The sequence below is a fragment of the Ambystoma mexicanum genome, chromosome 2q (genome assembly GCF_040938575.1).
Source record: "Ambystoma mexicanum isolate Mex_15411 chromosome 2q, UKY_AmexF1_1, whole genome shotgun sequence".
Taxonomy (NCBI): Eukaryota; Metazoa; Chordata; class Amphibia; order Caudata; family Ambystomatidae; genus Ambystoma; species Ambystoma mexicanum.
The window spans coordinates 640,028,375-640,052,412 of record NC_090924.1 but is presented as its reverse complement, the minus strand read 5'-3'; the positions used below and the strand labels follow the sequence as shown (position 1 = coordinate 640,052,412).

Below are 24,038 nucleotides of genomic sequence, written 5' to 3'. Positions count from 1 at the left end.
CAGATGAAATTTCACAAGACCACAATTTAAGGAATCCATTTACCATCCTCCATGTACGAAATGGACTGCCATTAAACTGTATTATGAGACTGCTATTAGGGTTGCTTGTATTTTTCCATGAGGCCACAGTTAATAGTGGTGATGGTACATTTCAATGTGGCCGAGTAGCATTAGGCTTCAGGCACCATAAACTGCAGATATTGCAGTAGGGCATTGGAGTTGGACAGAGCATGGGACTCCGACTTGAAAAAAAAGGGGTGAATTGCTCGTAATGAGAACATGGAAATGTGCTGGATGATAGCTGCAGTTAGCCTTTACTGACAGTCTTGACTTTTCAGGAACAATTCAGTAACATAATTAGGTATCCGAGGTGCACCAAACAACAGACTAATGGGGAAACAGAATGGCTTAGCCAGAAGCCGCAAAAGGCACCTTTCCCAGGACTGGCCAAGTCCAACTGCAATCAACTCTTTCAATTAATTTCTTCATCACTGCATACTTTTACAATAAAAAAGTGTTTCTCATGGGGTGGGTCTAAGTTGCCGATGCCAGTTTAGAAAGGGATTCTCTTGGTTTGTAACTTATTGCATTGCAATGTAATTGGTCTGTTTCTTGCTACTCTTAGTTGGCTCGCTTTCTTCCACAATCTGGTGCCGCGCCACTGCCCTGGGAAGACACTGGTGCCGAATGGGATTACCACAATAAATGATCTCAGGCCCAAATAACCTAACAGACTCAAGGAAGATGGCAAAATACGACCATTATCAATTCAATAAAGTAGGGAAACCTGGTGAGCAAAACGAATCTCAGCTCACACACGCTCAATGTATTTCAGTTACACAAAAGGTTTTATACCTAGACATATGTCAGCTATGACTTAATCCTGCGTGCCAACGATAAAAACATGCTGGGTTAAGGGATTTGTTAAGGGAAATGTATACATATAGTTTATATGAATGTTAGTATCATTGTTGGATGCCTCTTATCTGGTAGACCTGCCTTGAACTACCTCCAAATTTGTAAAATACAGAAAATAACATAACAGCAGTGGCTATGCCCGTGCAACAATGTATGGTCCACCATTACATAGACCCTCACGATTGGTTGGCACTCTTACCAACCTTGGACATTTGGCTTGTTAGCAGCACGTACACAAAACCCAGGTCCAAGAGAACGCCAGACAACTGACTTTCTTAGCTAATTAGCCTACCATCTCAGTGAAGCCCTAAGCCAAGACCACTTCTTTATAGCTGACCTTGCTGAATGTTAACTTCCTCAGAACTTTAAAAAGGGAGCGAAAGTACATTGCCATCTTCGTCTGGAACTTTTTGAATAGGCCTAGTCTTCTGGTCCTGGACCACGTGTGAGACCACCATGATTTTGTCCATTCTGCCCTTTTAATGCTATTTGATTCAATCAAATTGGTTGCTATTACTCTTCTGGGACTCTGGACACTTGGTTGCTCCATCCTCCATGCGCTTTCAGCGTATTTAACTATAAAATACTTGGCACGCACCATTATTCACTCCTTTACTTCATATAAGAGAAACATGTCCCCATGTACGTTCATGGCTTATTCTCGACTCTTTGAGCCATGCAGTTACTCTTGCTGTGGTTCTTGATTCTGAACCAAACACCCTCCCTTTGTTCTTGCACAAATTTGTATTCCAGTGCCTGTCAGCATTGCAGCCTTGGTTTCACTTCAAGGCTTTACATTTACTTATTATACGATGCAGTCATCCATTTTCTCAACATGGCTGCTTTACTCTCATTCTATTTTGTACTTTAGCAAGCTTCTATTTTGTCTGATCTATGTTGTGTTTCTGCATCTATACAATGTACTACGTTTCTTGTCACCCCTCTTCTCAGCATAGTATATGGTTTCCTTTGTGGTTGCATATGTTTTTACTTCGTCACTTCAATCACATCTTTATTCTTCATATATTCATACTTCGGTTTTAGTGCATACACATCTTTTATCTTTAGTGGCATCACTTTACATTGGTCGGATTTTACTTCTAGTTCTTCTATATCCAGTGGTGCCTGCAGGCTGTCTACCGCATCAGTTCAGTGGTACATTCGATATAGTTATCCAAGCACATAAGATCTCTCGTACCTCAGATGCTGTATTGGGACTATACCAGGTGTCCAACACAGTGTTTTCTTGTTCTTCCAGTGATACAGATTTGAGTTTGCGGGCTCTATAAAGGATGTGTACATACGCCTCTCTACATTACCCCCCTCTGGTCGGGTCCTCGACTACCTCCTAAATTTTCAACTTTTTCTTCACACTGGTTTCTTTCGGGATCCATATCTTTGTCACCCCCCTCAGGTCATCTGCATTCTTTATGTGTTCATCCACACTCCAGGTCATATGGCGGGACTCCCCAGTTGGCATACAGAACACCAAACGTCCCAAGTAGGTCTGATTATCCTTGGACTAAGACGTCCCTGGAGGTGCCATAGGGCTTCCTTTTAGGTGCTCAAGGGTGGTGTTTTCAGTCTGTGTGGGTTTGGCAGTCACAGCATTTACATTGAACATTATATTCATCCCAACAGCTTTCTTTGCTCTTTTTACACAGTCCTATGACTATTCTCAGGAGACAGAATTTTAGTAATACCCATACTTGTGCCACCATCAGTACCTTAAATGCATTCGCCAGCCAGGTTGGAACCCATGATAACCTAGTATAAAAACCAATCTTCATCTACTTATTCCACCATTGTCGTGTGCAGGGGTGATAACAGAATTATGGCTTTGGTCAAAGTTCCATTCTCTCCATCATGGGCAGGAATAAATGTACAGCAAAAAGGCCCGATATTGGTGCTCACACCTCCTTCCATCGCTGTAATTAAGTCTAGGACCAACCTGTTTTGAAGGGGCACGAGTTTGATGGCACTCAATTCTTCATTAAGCGCATTCAACCCTTTTATTGTGTTGATTGTAGCAGCTGCGGCCTTGTGATTTGTAACCACTTGGCATTTGCTGAAGCTTGAATTCCTGGCATGAATATGTATGTAAATATCACTGCCTTCTTACTGAACAATTTATGCTCATCTGGAATGTCTTGATAAGCCTCCAATGATTTTGCCGAAAAAGAATGTTCTCTCTTCTGTCAGGTGAGGTTAAGCGACCTCTTCTTCCTTTGATGTGCATCCATTTTCGGAAAGCTGGCTATGTGGATATCACTTTGAGGGACCACCAACGCAAGAACATGCATTATCACCATAGAACATATTCCTCCCCAATTTAGAGGCAACTTCATGCAAGCTCTGGATCCACAGGCCCAATAGTGGTCCATCAGCACAGCAGTTCCTCCTTTCATTCCTGGCACATCGGTTACGTGACCATATCCTTTATTTTCTCCCAACTTTGGTCTGACCACTGTTTCTGAAGCAATGTCGCAATCTTCATTGCCAATATGGATACATGTCCTGCTTCATCTTCAACCCATGTTAACTTCAAATACTTGTCCCACTCCTTAAGACATTCATCATTCACTACTTTTACTGGTGCTGTCATCAATAAGTGTGCACTGTATCCCATCCTTCCTTCCTCCCACCCCGAACTGGTGGTTACTTGCCCATATACTAAGAGGTCTCTCTAAGCATCCTGGTAATCCTAGTGTTTTCCATGTATCTGCACAGTCCAGTCTCTTTTGTTCAACAACCTTCACCTTTCCTCCATTTGGACCATTCAACTTGTACTGGATCATTTTGCCAATTTCGGGTCCTTTATCATCTTCTGTGTTTTTATATAAGCATCTTCATATGGGAACGTTCTTTGACATCCATCGTAGGGCTGCCCACTTCCTTTCAAACTGTCCTCTTGTCATGCATGCTGCTAGATGGCTGAGGCACTTTACATCATGTTTAGGTATTTATCTTGCTATAAATGTTATAGGGCTGTGCTCACGGCATAAGGGATGAGAGAACATATATAGCAGCTCTCATTGGATGTTCCTCTCCCACCTCACTCATGTGCCGATACCTCATGTTTTTTTAAATGGGCTGACCCATCAAGCTCTCCACTCATCTACCTCCAACTCTCCGAAGGTCAGACTCTTCTGCCCCCAACTCTCTGCTTGGAGATCTCTCTCCTTGGCTGACGCCTCCCTTTGGAAAAGCCTCCCTGCCCCTCTCAAACTTGAGCAGAACTACCTCTGGTTCTGGAAGCAACTCAAGACTTTCCTTTTTTGCTTATGCTTTCTCTCTTCCTCTCCCCGGCTGATGCACCGACTGCTCCGCACACTGGTCACCCTCTGAACTCTGGCCCAGGATCCTGCATGTCCAGTTGCCCCAGCACCGCCTCTGGGCGCCCCAGCACTAAGGGTCTGTATCTGCAACCCTGCAGTCCCTTCTCTCTGCACTTATGAGCCACCCACTGGTTGCACTTGTGAGTTCTGCACCCCCCCCACCCTTACGCTCCCCCTGGCACTTCTATTTCCCACACTTGTGCGATCTGAATGACACAAAGCATAGCAAGATCGTTTTGTCCTCCCTGGTTTCTCCCTCCTTGTCCTGTCGCGCCTAGAAACACTTGTGTACAGGCTTATTATAAATGCCACATCATATACCAAGGTATCTATTTATATGCTGATAATCTTCTCCAGCATCCCTCTTGAACAGATTAATTTGTTTGGAAATATCAGCAAAAAGGTCAGTCGTGAATAGAAACCGATGTCTCATTGTTTGTCACTTAATAGACCGCAGTGTTTGTCACTTTATGTCTGTCCTGTTGTTGCTGTTTTGTAAGGGCAAGCGCCCTGATGCCCACGGGCTACCGGCGCTATATAAAATAAAATACATACATACATACTTCATCTATATTATAAAACATAATTTGATGGAATACTATAAGGAAGAAATAGAGACAACAAATTGTAGAAAAACTTACATACAAGGAATATTGCAAAATTATTAATGCGCCGTACTGCAGTTTGCGCATTAAGTAGCCTTCTCGTTAGCAATGTGCATCTCAAAGTGGAAACTTCCAAATTGTCTTTATCAACGTTTAGTTCCTGCTACTTTTTATAACACCTTTTATAACAGAAATTGTAACAATATTGCAATGACCCTGCGAATAACGGGGACAGTTTCCAAAAAAGGTGACCATATCAACTTTTCGTCTCACTAGAGCTGGATAGGATCGAATTATATATGTAAAAACAGCATACAGAAATGTGTTCAACGTTAGAGTTAGCATAAAGTGTTGTGTGCTAATCTTTTCTTACAAACATTGTCCCTTTAACCCAACTAGGATTGTTGGAATGGTTCCCCGGTATACCAGAGTTCATCTGGGTGCCTGTCGGACTCCCAAGGGCCCAACACCCTTCCCCAGAATAAACAGAGTACACCGCCAACGGCAAGTTAGAACTGCGGTTTATTACAAAAACCAACAGGGATCATACAACACAATCGGCTTTCACCAGTACATCTCAACTTTACAATGCGTGCTCCCCAGTTAGTGACTTTGCATCATCACCTGGGTCCCTCCCCAAAAACCTACCCCCGGTGCGGATTAGGTGCCTAGAGTGGTATCCCTTATAGAAGTACCCCACATAGGTTATTTTACTGGTCCCTGCATGCGAGGTGGATGGACGGTCACGTCCCCAAAAAACAATGACATTATTTCAGAGTAGTAGGCTTACCATTGGTTCTTGCTACTTGCCATCCACCCCTGATTTTCTATGTCGCGATTGGCTAGAGCTGATAGCCCCAGACTTGGGACTCGATCCGGTTCTCAGCCCACTGTGCACCAAGGTAACGTGAAACGGTTGTGTGTATGTATTGTATCTGTTAGTGTACCACCTTTGCCTATGAGAGTATCCATGTTGCAACACTTGTTTCACACTACGTCTGGTTTGCTGGGACCAGCTCTCCTTTCCTACCGTGGGCGAATACCCATGGTCTGGCTCGGCTGCATCACGTGATTGTAGTCCACAAAATCAAGCTCTTGGGCCTGCACTTATGAGGATATATTACATTTTTTTGCATCTGGTCCCTTTGTCGTCTAGGGTTTGGAATGTGACTGTGCATGTCTAACCTTGGCTGCGAGCCTGCTTTGGGCTCCGTACCTGCCGAGTCAGCTCCTCTTGTCTCGTGTTCTGTGGCTTCAGGCCTCCTGTAATATTCCTTAAGACTTTCTACATGCTCATGTTATACTAAGTAACCTATAAGTTAGTCACACATGGTCCCACCATATATACTGCTGTAGCTCCATAGGCTTATTTTGCCATACGCATCTGGAAGCTTGCTCTGGATCCTTTATTGCCGTCTGTTTTTGCGTTACTGCATTTGGCTAGTGAGAAAAATAATAAAGCTTTGAAAGTATCTAAATATATCCATCCTCTAGCTATAGAACTGTGTAAGCATGTTCTTTGTGCATGCAAATGTGTGTTCGTGTAATGCGCTGCGAGTGTGCTTCATGACCAATGCTGCTATGTCGGGGGGCGCTTGCGAGCTCAGCCAAGATGGCTGCAGGCCCGTGAGCTCCTTTACACCTGAAGAAATCCAGCAATCAACCAGAGGTTTTCTTGACAAAAACTATCTTGGAACAGCATTGCAAGCATGAACAATTACCCCTCAAGTTACACGCAACCCCAAAGAAAATCGCTGCGGGGAAAGTGCCTTTCTGGAATCACACATGGAGCCCTTGTGGGAACGAAGACCTAGAGGCAGAGAAGGAGGAACCGGCCCAGAGTACTGGACACTGATACATGCCCGACCGGAAGGGGGGAGGCGCAGCGTGAGGATCTAGCATCAGAGCAGAGACCAAAAGTGCAGAAAGACCGGCAACTCTGGGGGGTCCTGCGGGCCTCACACACCATTCAAATCCACACAGACTACAACGCAAGGCACTGGTGACACCAGTGGAGCGAAGCCAGCAGAATCGGATTGAACACGAATGAGAGAACGGGTTATCGGCTGCAGAATTGACAGCAAGCAGATTCCAGAGGTACTGACCGGAGAGGATAATACACCCGGTCCAAGTTCCAAGAGGACAGCATTTTCTTGTGTTCGATCTGTACCTGCAGCGTCGCCTTGCAAATAACTACCTCCTCGAGACTTAACCAGTCAAATCACCTTCTGCAATCTAGGTTAGCTCCCTTGCTAAACCTTACAGGGATAAGGTCATCCATGACCCGAGCTAAAACCACAACCCACAGAAAATGCACTATATACAGCTTCAGTCATTTGTGCCCTCGAGTCAATAGTCTAGGTTGTCCAACAGAACCTTTTACCTCGAAACTGGATGTGCCCTAATCCTACAAAATGACATCTACCTCCGCCCCACTCCCTACTAAACTTAAAATGCTAGACAATACTTGACGATATTCCACAATACTCGATACCCCCCCCCCCTACAGCCCCCAGTTGCCGTGTGGCTGGGTCAATACTTACACTCTAGAGTTTGTCTCTGCGTGCCAAACTAGGATTGGTCCCTTTGTTTCTAGGCTTTTGGCGGGCTTCAGGACTGAAGCCTGCCTCTGGCGCCTGAGTGTCTGGGGGGGCAGGAAGTGAGGTAGGTGCCCGGAACTCCCTATGCTTAGTCTCCTAGGAGACCCAAATGCACTCTGGCGCGATTGTCTGGCTGACTGTCCGGCAAGGATAGCCACCCTTCTGGGTGAGTGGCAGCTAGGCTGGAATGAATGGGAGCAAACTTTTTAAAAGGCGAGTCTCTTGGGCTGGAAAGCAGAGTCGACCGCTGGGACGAAAGAAGAGCTGGAAGAGGACGGCTGCTGCAACTTCTGGACCGTTGGTTTGCCGGGTGAAGCCCGGCTGCAGGTGCAAATCGCCAAGTTCACCTCGACAGAGAAGCCAGTCAAGGAGGACTTCTCTCTTTTTTTTTAAAAAACTTTTTTTATTGGCAGAGGCAAACACACCACACACAGAGCAGCCAGGTATGAGAAAAATGCATAAACAATAAGGTACAGTGGTACATATGAACGGTGAGAGATAGCCTAGAAGGGAGTACAGTAGCACAGAGCATCCAGTGCTGTGGCACATAACCAATGTTTATGGTAATTTGTCCGCCGAAGAGGGGGTATCCAGGCCGTTGAGATAACTGTTAAAGGCGGTCCATATGTTTTTAGGCCGGGAGGGTGCTAAGGTATTCCTCCTCACAGTTCCGAGACCATGTCAATAGATTCAGCCATTTCTGGAAGGTGGGAGGGGTAGAGCACTTCCAGTTCTGCAGAACACACTTTTTAGCAATTATACAGCCTATATTTAGGAATTTAGCTGCCCCTCTGGCTTCCTCAGCCCCGCATGCCCCAAACAGCACCCCCGGGGGGTCAGGTTCAACGACAATGTCACAGATCTCAGACAGGGTTTTTAGGATCTTATCCCAGAAGGCAGCTAGCCTCGGGCAGTCCCAGAACATATGCAGATGGCCCGCGTCCTCTGCACTGCAGCCAGGACAGAGCCGTGGGTCAGAGCGGACAAACCAGGAGATCCTGCGCGGGGTGTAGTATAGCCTGTTTAACAGTTTATACTGGATGGTACGATATCGAAAGTTCAGGGATACTTTACTGGTATGGGAGCACATCTTCCCCCACAGCTGATCCGCGAGTTCTACCTCCAGTTCGGATGCCCAGTCGTCCCGAGCCCTGGAGGGCTACGATGGGGCAGCCGCAAGGAGGTGTTTGTATATTGAGGACAGGGACCCGCCAGAGTTGGTGATGTAACAAATCCCAGGGGAGTCGGGGGATTCGTTGAGGAACAGGCCAAGCGCCACGGAAGGCAGCGCAGTCTGTAGTATTGTAGCAGCTCCATCGGCGATCCCGAGTGGGCCGGTTTCCAAGTCTGCAGTGTGATGAATAGGCCATCCGGGTAGAAGTCCATTAGCGCCTGGTATCCCAGGGTCTGCCAGTGTCGTGCCAGGGCTAAGACGCTTGTGGGTTCCAACCCGGGGAATCGCCAGGCGGGAAGCCACTTGTAGTATGGGTGTTCCTCAGCGCCTGCTGCGAATATCCGCCCCAGGCCAGTAAGGTGGTTCGGATCGGGTCTATGGTTGAGTCCGGCTCATACCGTCGATGTAGGATTAGAGACATTATGTTTGTGCCAGAAGCAGCAAGGGCTTCCAGCTTGACATGAGGGGGGGGGGGGGAAGAGGGGGAGGAGAGAGGGGGGGAACCAGTAAGTAGCTAACTGTGCCTGCGCTGCAGTCCAGTACCGCATCAGGTCAGGGGCAGTGAACCCACCTTTATCATAGGGAAGTGCCATATCCCGCCATTTTTTGCGCACGGCTCCCAAGTGCCATAGGAATTGAGCGCACAGCTTGTGTAAGTCTGCAAAGTACTTCTTACCGGGCCATATAGGGACATTCGTGAATATGTACAGCAGCTTGGGAAGCAATCATTTGTGAATATGTACAGCAGCTTGGGAAGCAATATCATTTTACCAGTGATCATCTCCCCGCCAATGATAACGGGAGAGAGCGCCAGTTCTGCCATGGCCAAGTAGTAGTCAGCTAAGAGTGTCTTTGGTCAGGGACGCCTGGACTCACAGGTATTTAATCCCGTCAGGGGACCAACGGAGCAGATACTCGTCGCAGGTTGTACAGTGGAGCTTGTGAGAGGGAAGAGTTCGGATTTAGTGTAATTGATAGTGAAACCAGAGTATGTGCCAATGCGGGTGATATCGCACAGGATTGGGTCAAGATGGACATTTGGGTCTCTGACGAACAGCAGTGCGTCGTCTGCATATAGTGAGATAATTTCGGGGGTATCCTGTAGTCGTATACCTTTGTTTGAGTGACGTTCCCCGACATAGTCCGCCATGGGCTCGATGGCCAGGGCGAATAGGATCGGGGAGAACGGGCATCCCTGGCGGGTGCCTCTGAAGAGGGGGGATAGAGCAGACGTTTGAAAATTGACATGGACCCTTGCAACCGGGGAGGTGTATAGGAGCTTGATGTATGCAATCATCCGGGGCCCAACGCCCATGGTCTCAAGGACGAGCCACACGTACTTGGAGGAGACCATGTCGAAGGCCTTCCAAGCGTCCAGGGTGACCGCGACTGCACTCACCTCCTGATCGATACGAGCCATAACGTTGAGAAGCCTCCTGATATTGTGTGACGTGGATCTCCCGGGTACAAAGCCCGACTGGTCATCATGCACCATATAGGACTTGACAGGTAGGAAGCGGTTAGCGATCACCTTGGCAAACATTTTTGTGTCCAAGTTCATTAGTATTTTATTTGTATTGCGCAGCCTGCCCACGGGCATCAGGACGCATGAAAGAGGCCGGTATGATCCACAGTCATCGCTAGGCTTACCGGGCTTGAGCAGGACTAACAACAGCCTCGCGTAGTGTCGGGGGGAGGGATCCTAACTGGAGCGACTCATTCCATACCCCAAGTAGTTCGGGGGCCAATATCGCCACATGTTCTTGATAAAACTCAGCGGTTAGCCCATCGGGGCCCGGCGCCTTTACTTTAGGGAGACTAGATATAGCCTCGACTATTTCATCCAATGTAACGGGGGAGTCTAATTGGTCTTTCGTTGCGGGTGAGACAATAGTGGTGAGAATCTGCTCCAGGAGCTCCCGCATCTGAGAGTCAGCATTCTCAGGGGGTTGAGAGTATAGTTCAGAGTAGAAGCCGGTGAAGACTTCAAGGATGTGCTGGTCAGACCATTGTACTGTCCCCCGATTGTCCTCAACACAGGTAATTTGGGATTGGCCCCACTCAACCCTCACCAAGGCAGCCAGTGTTTTGCCGGGCCCGTCACCCTCGCCCTATTTCCGCATGGCCTGTGGGCGGCTGAAATACTGGGCTTCCCGATTGGCCTGCTCATTAAAGATTTTGAGCTCCTCACTGATCAAGGAGAGGACACCCGGGTCAATCGAAGCCGGGTGAGCCCGCTCCAGGTCCCGTAGTTTAGTTTCAGTGCAAGACAGCGCAGATCTTATAGTTTTGAGGACTCCCGACTCTCTAGAGATGGACGCCCCCCCTAATAAAGGCTTTGAAAGCATCCCAGTGGACCCCCAGGGAGGTGGACTGTGGCGTATTATACTCAAAGTAGGACTGAATGTCAGCAAGGATGTCTGCCTTAAACACAATGTCCTGCAGAGCGGCCGATTTGAATCGCCATGCATTGATGGTAGGAGCAGGAATTCCCAGTTCCAGGGTCATCCAAATTGGTGAGTGAACAGATAGTGTACGCACCAGTATGCGTGTTTCCACAACCCTGCCCAGCATAGAGCCGGACAATAGGAACATGTCGATCCTGGAGGAACTGACATGCACCAAAGAGTAGTAAGTAAACTCCAGCGCTTGCGGTTGTAGTGCCCTCCATGCATTGTGAATGTCAAGTGTCACGCTGTGGGTCAGTAGTCTACGTGCTGCGCCAGAGAGGGGCCTAGAGGCCGTACCAGTCCTATCCAGCATGGTGTCAAAAGGATGACTTCTTCCTTTAAGTTGGTAGGACCAATAACTCGTAAGCCACCTGGATACCATTCTCGGGGCTGGTTAGGATTAACCAGGGGGCAGGGGGTGACACCAGCTTGTGTGCATGACGACAGCTACTGGAACGGAAGATCTTCCATTTTGCCAGCTTGTTTGACCCGTCCCCGTGCAGTGCAGGAGTCCCCAATGTCCTCCCTCTTGTCCCCACAACTGAGGCTCAGGAACAGCGAGATCTGCAGGAACTGCCAGGAACCAACGTCTTCAGCTGCATCTTTTCTTCTCATTAAGGTACTGTGCCAACCCAATTGAGAGAACTTATCTCTCACGGTGAAAGTTCGTGGAACTTTCCCAACTTACAGGCCTAATCAGCTTGTGACTCAACATAAGATTCTTTTTCGTACAAACTACTTCTGAGAACTTTGGCAAAGACTTTACCGTTTACTACAAGAACTGCTCTTTCCTATCCAAGACACTAGTCCATTGACTTTGGCCAAGGCCTATTGAACTGAATCGAGTCCTCTAGTGAACTGAAACTATTTGCACTGCCTAAGAAAGTATTTGTGATCCATTTTATTAACTTGTGCCTTTTTCCTCCCATTTAAAGTAACTGTTTTGCTCCTGTTTTGCTCCTATTTCAGGGGAGCCTTATTTACTTTTAACTTATAGGTTTGGAACTGAAGTATATTTGTGTATGACATTAAGTTGCCTCCTAGTGAATGTTTTCTAAATGATTGTGTAATAAATTAATAAGTGTTTACCAAGAAACCTTGAGTGTAAGTGTCTACTTGAACCACTGTGATTGTAAGACCTCTTAACTTTTTACTGCTTACATTCCCTCTTGAGATAAGCCAGGCTGCCCAGCACGCTACCAAAAACTGTAGTACAGACTTATACCAAAGGTTGGTTTTGCTTACACCTGTAGTCCTAATTGTATGTGGTGGTCCCAGAGGGTACTGCATGCAATTCTGCCTAACAATCTCAACTTTACAATGCATGCCCCCCAGTTTTGATGTGACTTTGCGCCATCACCTGGGCCCCTGCCCAAAAATCTACCCCCGGTGTGGATTGGGTGCCGAGAGCAGTATCCCTTATAGAAGTACCCTATAGAGGTTATTGTACTAGTCCTTGCATGTCAGGTGGCTGGCCTGTTCCATCCCCAAAAAACTATTTAAGTTGCAGAGTAGTGGGCTTACCATTGATCCTTGCCCCTTGCCATTCACCCCTGATTTTCTATGTCGTGATTGGCTAGAGCTCATCTCCCCAGGCTTGGGACTCTATTTGGTTCTCAGCTCTCTGTGCACCTCTTCAAGCTAATGTGAAACGGTTATGTGTCCGTATTGTATCTGGTAGTGCACCAACTTTGCCTATGAGAGTGCGTATACACATCGCAACACTTTCTTTGTCTGGTTTGCTGGGAGCAGCTCTCCTTTCCCAACGCGGGTGAATGCCCACTGCTGGCTCGGCTGCAATCACGTGCTTGTAGACCACAGAAATCGAGCTCTTGGGCCGGCATTTATCAGAATGTATTCAATTTTTCTGCAGCTGGTCCCTTTGTGGTGACCGTGTATATCTGACCTTAGCTGTGAGCCCGATTTGCACTCCGTGCAGCCAGAGTCGGCTCCTCTTGTCACGTGTTCTGTGGCTTGAAGCCTCCTGTAAATTTCCTTTAGGACTTAAAAATAGGATTTCTACATGCTCATGTTATACTAGGTAATCTACAAGTTAGTCACACAAGGTCCTACCAGGCACCATATATGTTCCTGTATAGGGTTATTTTGTCATGAGCATCTGCAAGCTTGCTATGGATCTTTTAATGCCTTGCATTTCTGCATTTGGCTAGTCAGAAAAATAAGGCTTTGACAGAATGTGAATCTATCCGTCCTCTAGCTATAGAACTGTGTAAGCAAGTACTTTGTGAATGTGTGTTCGTGTAATGCGGTGCAGGGCAAGTGTGTGCTTCATGACCAACAATGCTATGTCATGGTGTCACCAATGGCATCAGCAATGTGGCTTCTTGGTGCTTAATTGAGACTGTCCATTAGGGTATTCCCATCCACAATCTCCCTTGTGTCCCCTATACCTGTAAAGATATGCACTGGATTAGGTCTGAATGGCTGACTGAGGGTATACGTTTCTATGTACTTGTCAGCTAGTGGTGCACTTGGTGTTCATCCGGTCCGTTTTCATGGGGGTGTGGAGGGGCATTCCTGAGACCCCTCCTCCTTCAGGATAGCTCTGTAAACACTGAAAATATTTTGTTTCCCTTTAAACTTGGAAATGATCGGCAGTCTAAATCTGGTCAACTCTTGGTAGCCAATCTGGTCTGCATACGCGGAACAACTTCTTTTGCTTCACAGTCAACTGTTGTCGGTTGGGTAGGGGTCTCTCCTTTGTAGAGTTTTACATCATTCAGGTGAAGCCAAGCTTGTCTTCCTTGCATCTTCACAGCTCTGGGAGTGACTTCCTCTACCAGGTACAGTTCTTCTAAATGGGGCTTATGCCAAGGGCGGACCAAACGTTCAATGAGCACATGGCCCATTATCAGACCGTAGGACTTCACATACACCCCATCTAGGAAACACCTTGCATACAAGAAACTCAGCAGCGCAGGTGGCATCGGGGTACATGCATCTACCTGCCTCAATCCATCTGGAAAAGGGATATACTACTACTAGCATATATCTGTAGCCAATACTTGTTTGCAACAGATCCACATAATCTATTGTTATTCATTGTTTGCAAAGTATGCCATGCTGTTCTGACAGACAATACAGTTCACAATAAACTGTGCAACATGTTCCAACAACTTTGGCAAAAAACAGTCTTCTGCGATCATGGCAGAAGGCGCTCTATGGTTATATGCGCAGGATAATGGAGTTGTTACAACACAACTTTCCATGCTGCTAGAGGCATAACTGGCTTTCCAGTACTATCTCGTCTCCATGTAGCCTCAGTGGAGGATAAAGGACACCCCGGTCTTTTTCATTATTAATCTTCCTGCGGAGCTCAACCTTGAAGCTCAATTAACTGTACAATGGATAGCATATTAAAACCTTCCTTCATCATACATGGTCCTGATATTTGCTAACACCTTTTTCAAAACTAGAAATATTGGGAAAATATGCTTCTCTTTTTGCTTCAATGTCTGCGGCTTCGTTACTGCAAGAAACGATGTCTGCCCTTTTAGTATTGTTGCGCACTTCACCACAGCGATGGCCAATGGGAGCTTTAGTACCTTATGTCTGTCCAATAGTGACGCATGGTGTACTGCTGTGCAGTCTGCGCAGAGGAAGCCCCCCTTTTCCAGAGTGACAATCCTGCGTGTATGGCTGACGTCACATAGGCTGAGTCGGAGTACACCGTCACTTCCTCGTCCCTCTGAAGTGCGGCGATAAGCGCCACTAGTTCTGCAGCGTGTGCTTAACAATCTGAAGGCCATCTTGCGCTTGTCACTATTTCAAATTCACCCTCATGTTTTAACTTGACTACTGCCAATCCCGTAGGTCTTTCTCCCGTCGTTTCATACATTTTCAAAGAACCATCAATGAATAGAATTTCTCCTCCTCCTAGAGCATTTTCTCCAACATGGGGAATATCGTCATAAAACTCACTATACGTTGTGCAATCATGTACACAATCTTCCTTCTCTACTGGTTCTGCTATATGTCGCTGGAACACTACTCTACATCCAACAATCTTAATCGATACATTTGAAATAATCACTTCATATCCTGACGCTCTTTGTGTGGTCAGTGAACTTTTAGGTTTCTCCAAAATGGCGAATAAGGCATGCTCAACGTAGAACATCATTGAGCACCCTATTGTAATACTTGTAGCCTTCTCAAATGCGAAAGCAGCAGCTAATGCTCATAGGAAGGGGAAACACCCTCATTACTGGGTCTAAAAATTCCACTGTAATATGCTAATTGTTTATGTCCTAACGTTGTCTTCTGTGTGAGAGCTGCTCTCATCATTACTCCATTTGAATGCGAAAATAAGTAAAACCTCTCAGTCTGGAATCCTTAACGGGGGTTAATCGCCCTTTTTAATTCTTCAAATCCTTCCTTCATCGTGTCTGTCCCTTTTACCCCACCTTTACCCGTCTGCTTCTTTGCGTCCTTTTAAAGTGGTCTAATATATATTTACTGTAATCAAAAACCAAGGCCCTAGAATAATTACATAGGCCTAAGAATTGCTGCATTTCCCTCACTGTCTCAGGTCTTGGAGTTTTCAGGATCGCTTCTGCTCTCTCAGGTGTCATCTTTCTCCCCTATTGAAAGATTAGCTGCCCTACATACAGGATCTCTTGCTGGCAATACTGTAGTTTATTTTTTCACTTTGTATCCTTTTTATGACAATACTGTCAGTTGAACTGAATCTTCTTACATATTTCTTCTGTCTTACTACACACTAATAGGTCATATACGTACTGAACTATTGTGTTCTCAAGTTGTAGGTTACCTAGATCCATCTGAAGGACGATTGATGGGGACTCAGAACCCCTGTGGTAATCTTGTAGGTGTCCACCACTAATTTCTATATGAAAATTAGGGTAAATCCTGGGAGTCCTTATGCAGGGGTATTAAAAAGAAGGCATCCTTTAAATCCAGTACAGTAAAATATGTGGCTGTAGCTGGATATACAGCCGTGTTACATGTGGATCTGATGGTACTAATATTCCCTGCGGTATTCAAGCGGAAATAGTTTCAAATACACCTTCATCTGCTTCTCTGTTTTCTTTTTTACCAATGCCATTCTCTGTGGTCATTTCCCCGTTCTCAATTTTCATCCAATAAGACGCAAGAAAAATACTAATTAGTCTGAATTCTTATCTCCAAACAACTCAGTCTATACCCTTCGTCAAGAGCCATTACTGTTGTCAATGCCCTTCCTCCGTCTGTCCCATGAATAATCACCCTTTCCTACCTTATTATCACTACCTCCAGTTCTATGGGAATAACCAGTCCTTCCTCATCATCCATAGGTACTTCTGGTCTGAACAAAAATGTGCCAGGTATTCTCAGCAATTTACTTATCAACCCAGGAAGCCATGTAAACAAAATGTTTACTCCGTACAAAAATACTTCTGGACTACAGGAACTACTCGTAATGCTTTATGGCCTGTAAACACCAATATATGTTTTGTCAGCCGTGCCTTATACCCATTCAGCATGATATTTCCTAATCCTGGGTGTGTACCTCAGTAATGTTTTGCACAAGTGTAGAAGGGGAGTGGCCCCCATAATGACATGTCGTTTAACTGTCGAACCTTAGCAGATCCTTTATTACGGTTATTATAGCAACGTTATTCATTCCTTCTTTCACAATACTTTATATATTGCAACAATCAATTTGGGCAAGCACGATCAATTGCTGCCCATTTCTCAATACATATTCTCCAAAAAATGTCCAAGCCTACACAGTAATGTTCTCTTTGCTTCTCTGTTACAATACTATCGATTCTCACTTGCTGTTGTCTTATTGACAATTTAAGAATCTTAAATTGCTATATTTTTATTGAACTGTTATCCTATGATTAGTGCCAATCGCTTGTTTTTAGGGTCTGATAATCAGCCAAATTATTACTGTCATTCTATGTCCAATCTACAACCTAAATCATCACAACTAATAAAAATATATTTTTCAAAAAAAGGGAAGTTCTGACACTAACATTTTAGTAACCCCAAACAAAATGTGCACAACAATTTCTACAATAGTCTTTTTTACTCTCTCTAGTAAAAGTATCTGATCTCGATTTCCAAGTGCGAAGCGCGTCGTCCTTTGACCTTTCTGCAGGAATCTCTCATCTTAATACCCCATTTTGGAGTGTGATGCATTCCCTTCCATCTCCTTGAGACTAGGCATTGAGGTATCTCTCTCTCCCTAAACAAAATCCTGTTACATTTCCACACTACATATATTTACAAATACAAACACACAATCCCATCCCTTTTATTTGCCACTTTCGATGTTCTACTTGCATCTTTTGCTCAGTTCGAGCCCTTCAGTATCGCCTTCAGTCCAAGGGGACCGGAAACCTGCTGACCGTCTCTTTACAAATGCGTGATTCTTCTGATCTCCACAGGAAACTCTGCGATCTTCCGGCTGATGGTGGAAGACGTCAAAAAATCTGAGTCTGGGTCTGAACCATCCGCACCAGTACCAAATGTGCAATATCACTGAGAACGCTCTAAATGGCGAATGGGATTACCACAATAAATGATCTCAGGCCCAAATAACCGGACAAATCAGTTCAATAAAGTAGGGAAACCGGGCGAGCAAAATGAATCTCGGCTCACACACATGTATTTCAGTTACACAAAAGGTTTTATAACTCGACATACATCAGCTATGACATCATCCTACGTGGCTAACAGTAAAAACCTACTTGGTAGAGGGATTGGTTAAGGGAAATGTATACATATAGTTTATATGAATGTTAGTATCATTGGAAGTATCTTATCTGGTAGGCACCCCATGAACGACCTCCAACTATGTAAAATACAGATACCATAATAGCAGCAGATAGGCCCATGCAACAATGTATGGTCCACCATTGCATAGACCCTCATGTTTGGTTGACACTCTTAACAACCGTGGACATTCGGCTCGTTTGCAGCACGTAAACAACGAAACCCAGGTGCAAGGGAACAACGTCAGACAAATACCTTTCTTCCCTCATCAGTTAGACCCTAAGCTAAGACTACTTATTTGTAATTGACCTTACTGAATGTGCTCTTCCTCAGAACTTTAAAGGAATTTAAGGTACATTGCCATCTTCATCTGGAGCTTTATGAATAGGCCTAGTTTTCTGGTCCTGGACCACGTGTGAGGAGACCATGATTTTGTTCATTCGGCCCTTCGATTTAATGCTATTTGATTCAATCATATTGGTTGCTAGTACACTTCTTGGCCTCTGGAGACTTGGTTACTCCATACTGCATTGCTTTCCGCATCTATAATTGCACAATACTTGGCACTCACAATTATTCACTCCTTTACTTAATCCAAGGGAAATATGTCCTACGTACATGGCTTATCCTCTTCGACTCCTTTTGAGCCATGTAGTTGCTCTTGCTGCGGTATTGTTGATTCTGAGCCAAACAAATACCCTTTGTTCTAGCACAAATTTTTCTTCCAGTGCCTGTCAGCATTGCAGCCTTCTCGAGGCTTGTCGTTTACTTAATATACGATGCAGACATCCTTTCTCTCAACATGGCTGCTTTACCCGCGTAATATTTTCTAATTTAGAAAACTTCTATATTGTCTTATCTATCTTGCGTTTCTGCCTATATACATCTATAAAAATGTTCTCTGCGTATGTTTCCTTTGTGGTCTCATAAGTTTTTACTTTGTCACATCTTTATTCTTCAGATATTCGTACTTCAGTTTTAGTGTCGTCCACGTATCTTCTCTCTTTAGTGGCGTCACTTCACATCTGTCGGATTTTACTTAGTTCTATATCCAGTGGAGCCTGCAGTCTTGCATCTTCCGCATCAGTTTGGGGGTACATTCGATACAGTTGTCTAAGCAGATAATGTCTCTCAACTCCGATGTGATACTGGGATTAAACCAGATATGTCAGAGGTGAACTCTATAAATGACTCGTACATCTGCCTCTCTAAACCTCTGAACATGGTGCCGTCGTACCAGACTGGTAAGGAGTACACTATAAAACTTGAGTGGGGCTGTCATAGTAAGAGTGACTGTATAGTGTATTCATTTGGGTCACAAGTGGGCCCTGGTCCACAAAACTAACTGCATCCTTGTGTCCGAAGCCAAAGTGTGTAGCAAGGTCCAAGTGAGCCATCTTCTTATACTGACCTTTATTTTGAACACTGATTTTCCTTTTTGCATTACACATTCCCTTTACACATTTATTGTATTAAAAAAAAAAGAGGGCAGGCATTAGGTTTTAGTATAGGCCATTTTATTTTGACTGGACAGTATTTTCTTTTTGTTTGATGGTCCAGAGAAACCTACATTTTAAGGGAGGGGTGCAAACCCTTCAAATGTTGGGAGAGGCGCCAACTTCAAGGGCGGTGGGGGAGGGGCAAACATTTGTGTTGGGGCATCTACGCATTCTAATGACTATTCTAGTGCAGTTCCAATGTTACAGGCAGTTTACTCTCTCCTTTAAGTCTGAAAGCACCCACTTATGGACTGCTGTGAGAATGTGCAGTCTCCCGTCCCCTCTGCCCTTCCAATCACTCCCCTGGCATGCACGTACTAAACCCACATATGGTTTCAACTGCCTAAATAATTAAGCATTTGAATGCAGGTACGTACTAACAGTGAAATGCTTTACGTTTATAATTACCGGGCTCAACACAGGCCCCCCTGATGCAAAAGAATTCTCATTTGTCCAAAAAAGAAAAAAAAAAAAAAACACAAACACAGACAATAGCATACATAATGTACAATCCGCGATAGGAGAAAACATTGTTCAAGGCAGTCTATGTAAACCAAACCCTTTTACACTGCAATTGCCCTTTCTCATCTCAGAGCACCTGAAAGCAGATATTTGGTTGCTGTTATACATCCAAAATACCACGAAGAGGAACTTACGAACCAACTTACGAACCACGGAAGAGAAAGATTTGACTGTGGAATGCGAATCGAAAATAGCATTTGCTGCATAGTATAAAGAAAGCAGCTTTAAAGTTAAACTTTATAAACAGAAAATATATCTTGAAGAATAAGGTGCACACATACTGGGGAGGTGGTCATTAAAGATTACCCCATGAAGTTTTGGTTAAAAGGTCACATTATAAAGTGCGTTAAGAAACCTTGACCTGCCCTGAGATTTACAGGGGCTCATTTGAAATCCAAAATTGCGTCAACAGATCTTTCTGCTCAACAGTGGCTCGTGTGTTGTTTCAGATACGGTATAGCACTTCTTATAATAAGGAGAAACTAAAAGTTAACTTTCATATAATGGGTGCGGGGTGCTGTGAAAATAATGTTGGCCGCCTGGGTGCTTGTTCTGGGTTTGACTCAAGGGCAGGAGTGTAACAAAGTCCAGCTTTTAACATCTGGTCACTCTAACACGAGGGGGGCAAGTTGAATCATTAAACTTGTAGCTCCCCTTCATCCCCATTTGCGCCTTGAAAAAATTGTGTATAGGCGCGTTACAAAATGCCACATCATAGCAAGACAAACCGTATCGAATAAACATACAATTAAAGAAAATAAATTCTGTTTAATAGAGTTTGCTTTTTAGAAATAGGCATACCTGGATTCTGAGTTGTCATATTTAAAAGTGCAAAGGCCAAACTGAAACAATAAAAAGTCCATGGAATGCTGAAAAAGAAAACAATTTAAAATCAGAACAGGCTTTGCAACAAAAATCAAATGCAGGGAAAATAATGAAAATCAAGTACCCGGCAGACAGCTTTTCTTCTGCAACTTCATACAGACTTATTAGCATTTAAGAGAGCTTTGTCACCCACACACATTCTCTTTGTAATCAACTGCAGGTAGGTCTTTAAACCAACTACCACAACTTAGTTGGTTTAACCTATCCAAAAGCAAAATACACCATTTCCCAATTAAGATTCTGCAGATCTTCAACTCTGTAGTTCGAATCCTGTGGATGCGGGGGGTATGCAGTTGAACAGAGGAACCCAAAAAGAATTGACGGCAGCCAATTTAACAATGCTAGGCCCTATAATCCAGCCTACTATAGTTCAAAAACACCATTTAGAAGAACAAGTTAATTTCTTACCTGGTAACGTTCTTTCGATGGGATGTTCCGACGACGTATTCCACATGACAGGTAATCACCACAGCTGTGCTGCTTCGGAAAAAAATTTCGGCGTCCTGCGTCGATGACGTCGATACGCTGTCGTCGAGGGCCTCCGTCAAGCCGACGTTACCCGATGTTATAAGTAGGATGCACGACGCCCGCAGCCTCAGTTGTAGTTTTTTCCCAGAACGTGTGGCACCAATCTTGCGCCAGAATGACTACAGAAAGCCTTGCGGAAACGAAAGTTGCAATCACATAAGAAATTCTGTCGAGGGGCAGGAAGGGAGGGAACGATGTGGAATACGTCGTCGGAACATCCCATTGAAAGAATGTTACCAGGTAAGAAAGTAACTTGTTCTTCAAAGGGATTGGTTCCTCCAACATATTTCACATCTATGACAGACTCCCAAAGCAGTACCAACGTAAGGAGTTGGGAAATAATTTAGAATTTTAGAATGCCCAATTAAATTGCAGAATAGAGGACCTTGCCCATAGATAAAATCCAAGGAGTAGTGTGTGACAAAAGTATGGACAGAGGCCCATGTGGCTGCTTCACAAATGTTACGAATGGGAACACCCCTCTGCAGGGCAGTAGAGGTAGCCACACCCCTAGTAGAATGGGCCCGTAAGCCTACCGTTGGGTCCTTCAGAAATTGTCCAGATAATCCATCTAGACAAAGTCTGCTTAGTAACAGCTTGTCCCAAACGCCTTCCAGCGTATCCAATAAAGAGTTGATCATCCACTCTGACCCGGGACATGCGCGAGATGTAGAAACAAAGCTCTCCTAGGATCCAACCTATGGAGCCTCTCCTCTTCCTTACCAGGATGCGGAGGAGGATAGAACGCCGGAGGAACAACCTTCTGGCTTAAATAAAATTCCGACAACTTTCGGAAGAAAAGAAGGACGAACCCCAAGGACAACCCTGTCCTTATGGAACACCGTGAAGGGTGGCTTAACGGAAAGTGCCTGCAACTCACTCTGCGAGCATAAGTGACCGCAACAAAAAATACAGTTTTCAAGGTCAACAGTCTCAAAGGGCAAGAATGTAAAGGCTCAAACGGAGCTCCCATGAGGAATTTTAGAACCAGGTTCAAATCCCAACTGGGCACCTGGAAAGGTGATGGTGGGAACACATTAGTGAGCCCTTTGAGAAACAGAAATCAAAGCAATCTTAAAATAAGAACACTCCTCACACGAGCGCTTAAATATGGACAACACCGCCAGGTAACTCTTAATGGTACCCACTTGCCCTTGTGGGCTAAAGAAAGCAAAAAAGACAGAACCACAGGAATGGCACATGAAAAAGGATCCACATTCTTAACCCTGCACCAGTCCCAGAACTTTCTCCAACGGCAACGGTACAGGGACTTTGTTGCGGGCCTTCTGGCCGAAAGCAACCACCTCCATCACGTCTTCAGGAAGGTCCCAATCCTTCTACCTCAACCTTTCAGAAGCCAAGCATGAAGGTTGAGTGACTTGACCTCTGGATGGAGAACCTGACCCCCCCCCCCCCCCCCGTGAGAGCGGATCGTCTCGGTAGGGAAGACGGCGTGGAGGGCAGATGGACATGTCGAGAAGGTCCGGGTACCACATTCTCCGGGCCCATGCCAGAGCAATGAGGATCATCTGGGAACCGAACCTCAGTAACTTCCGCAGCACTTGCGGAATGACAGGGAATGGAGGAAACGCGTACAGCAGTGGGAAGGGCCACTACTACAAATGCATCCCCCAAGGCTCCTATTGGAGGAAATTCCCGCGAGCAGAATCTTGCACTACCGGTTGGCACTGGTGGCGAAGAGATCCCCTTGTGGGGTCAAAAAATATGGGGAATACTAACCCTTGTTCCTCTCCGCTACAGGCACCAGTTCTATGGCGCATTTCTCCAGCAGGGATTTGATTTCCTTCGCAAGGAGCGGATCTGGACTCTTCAAAGAGATTCCCTGGTGGATTGTCGTGAGACCTCTGCCGGAAAGGAAGACAGTAGCCGTGGGCTATGATCTCCAGAACCCACACATCTGAAGTAATGGCAGGCCATTCTACAAGATGCTGCGCCAGCCTTCCCCCAACCGGCGAACCATGGGACATGGCCTCATGACGGAGCTGAAGCGGCAGTGCCTAAGGGCAAAGAGGCAACTGCCCGAGTGGCCTTGGCACCTCAAGTACCTTGTTTTCCACCTCTGGCACTCCTACGGTGGACCCTTTGACTTGCAGCACCCCTCGATCTACCAAAGGAAGAGTAGTATTGAAAGGAGCCTCCCCTCCATTGCTGTCCCCTAGGACGAAAGGGCGGAGGTTGGCGAACTGCAGCGCTAACGACTTCGCTGCAGCTTTGGAGGTCTGCAACCTCTCAAGGCTCTCGTCAGTTTTGCGGTCAAAAAGATGTTCACCATCAAAGGGCATATTGAGAAGTCGGGCTTGTACATCAGGAGCAAACCCCCGACTTCCGCAACCACGCAAATCTGCGCATTACGGTGCTCGCGGCCATGGACCGGCTGACACAATTTGCCATGACTGAACAGATTCACACATGGCATCCTTGCCATCCTGAAGGAGAGCAAGAAAACCATCCGGTTCCTCCCCTTCGGGAATATGTTCAGCCGCCAAAGACCCACAATTCCACAGAGTATGAGTGAAACGTGCTAAGGCGCACACAGAGTTGGCTGCCTGTAAAGCCATACCCCTGAAGAAAACACTTTCTTCGCCCAGCAATCAAAACGCTTGTCGTCCCCATCAGGAGGGACGATAGGGTACGACGCCTGCTTTGCTGGGGCCGTAGCCGCCTGCACCACCAAACTCTCCGGAGTGGGGTGCGTCGTCAAGTAGCAGGGGTCGCTACTGGCTGGACTGTATTTTTTTGGCAAAGACTTGCTCA

General features: G+C 45.6%; 1 protein-coding gene across 2 annotated transcripts in view; it reads right to left on the bottom strand.

The window, feature by feature from the left end:
- PARN (poly(A)-specific ribonuclease) overlaps positions 1-24,038 on the bottom strand; it is a 1,047,754-nt gene that overhangs the window by 909,836 nt on the left and 113,880 nt on the right. For both annotated transcript variants that reach the window (XM_069647825.1, XM_069647826.1), the window contains exon 4: positions 20,652-20,719. In XM_069647825.1, coding sequence (XP_069503926.1) covers positions 20,652-20,719 — 68 coding nt within the window. The remainder of the gene's footprint in view (positions 1-20,651; positions 20,720-24,038) is intronic.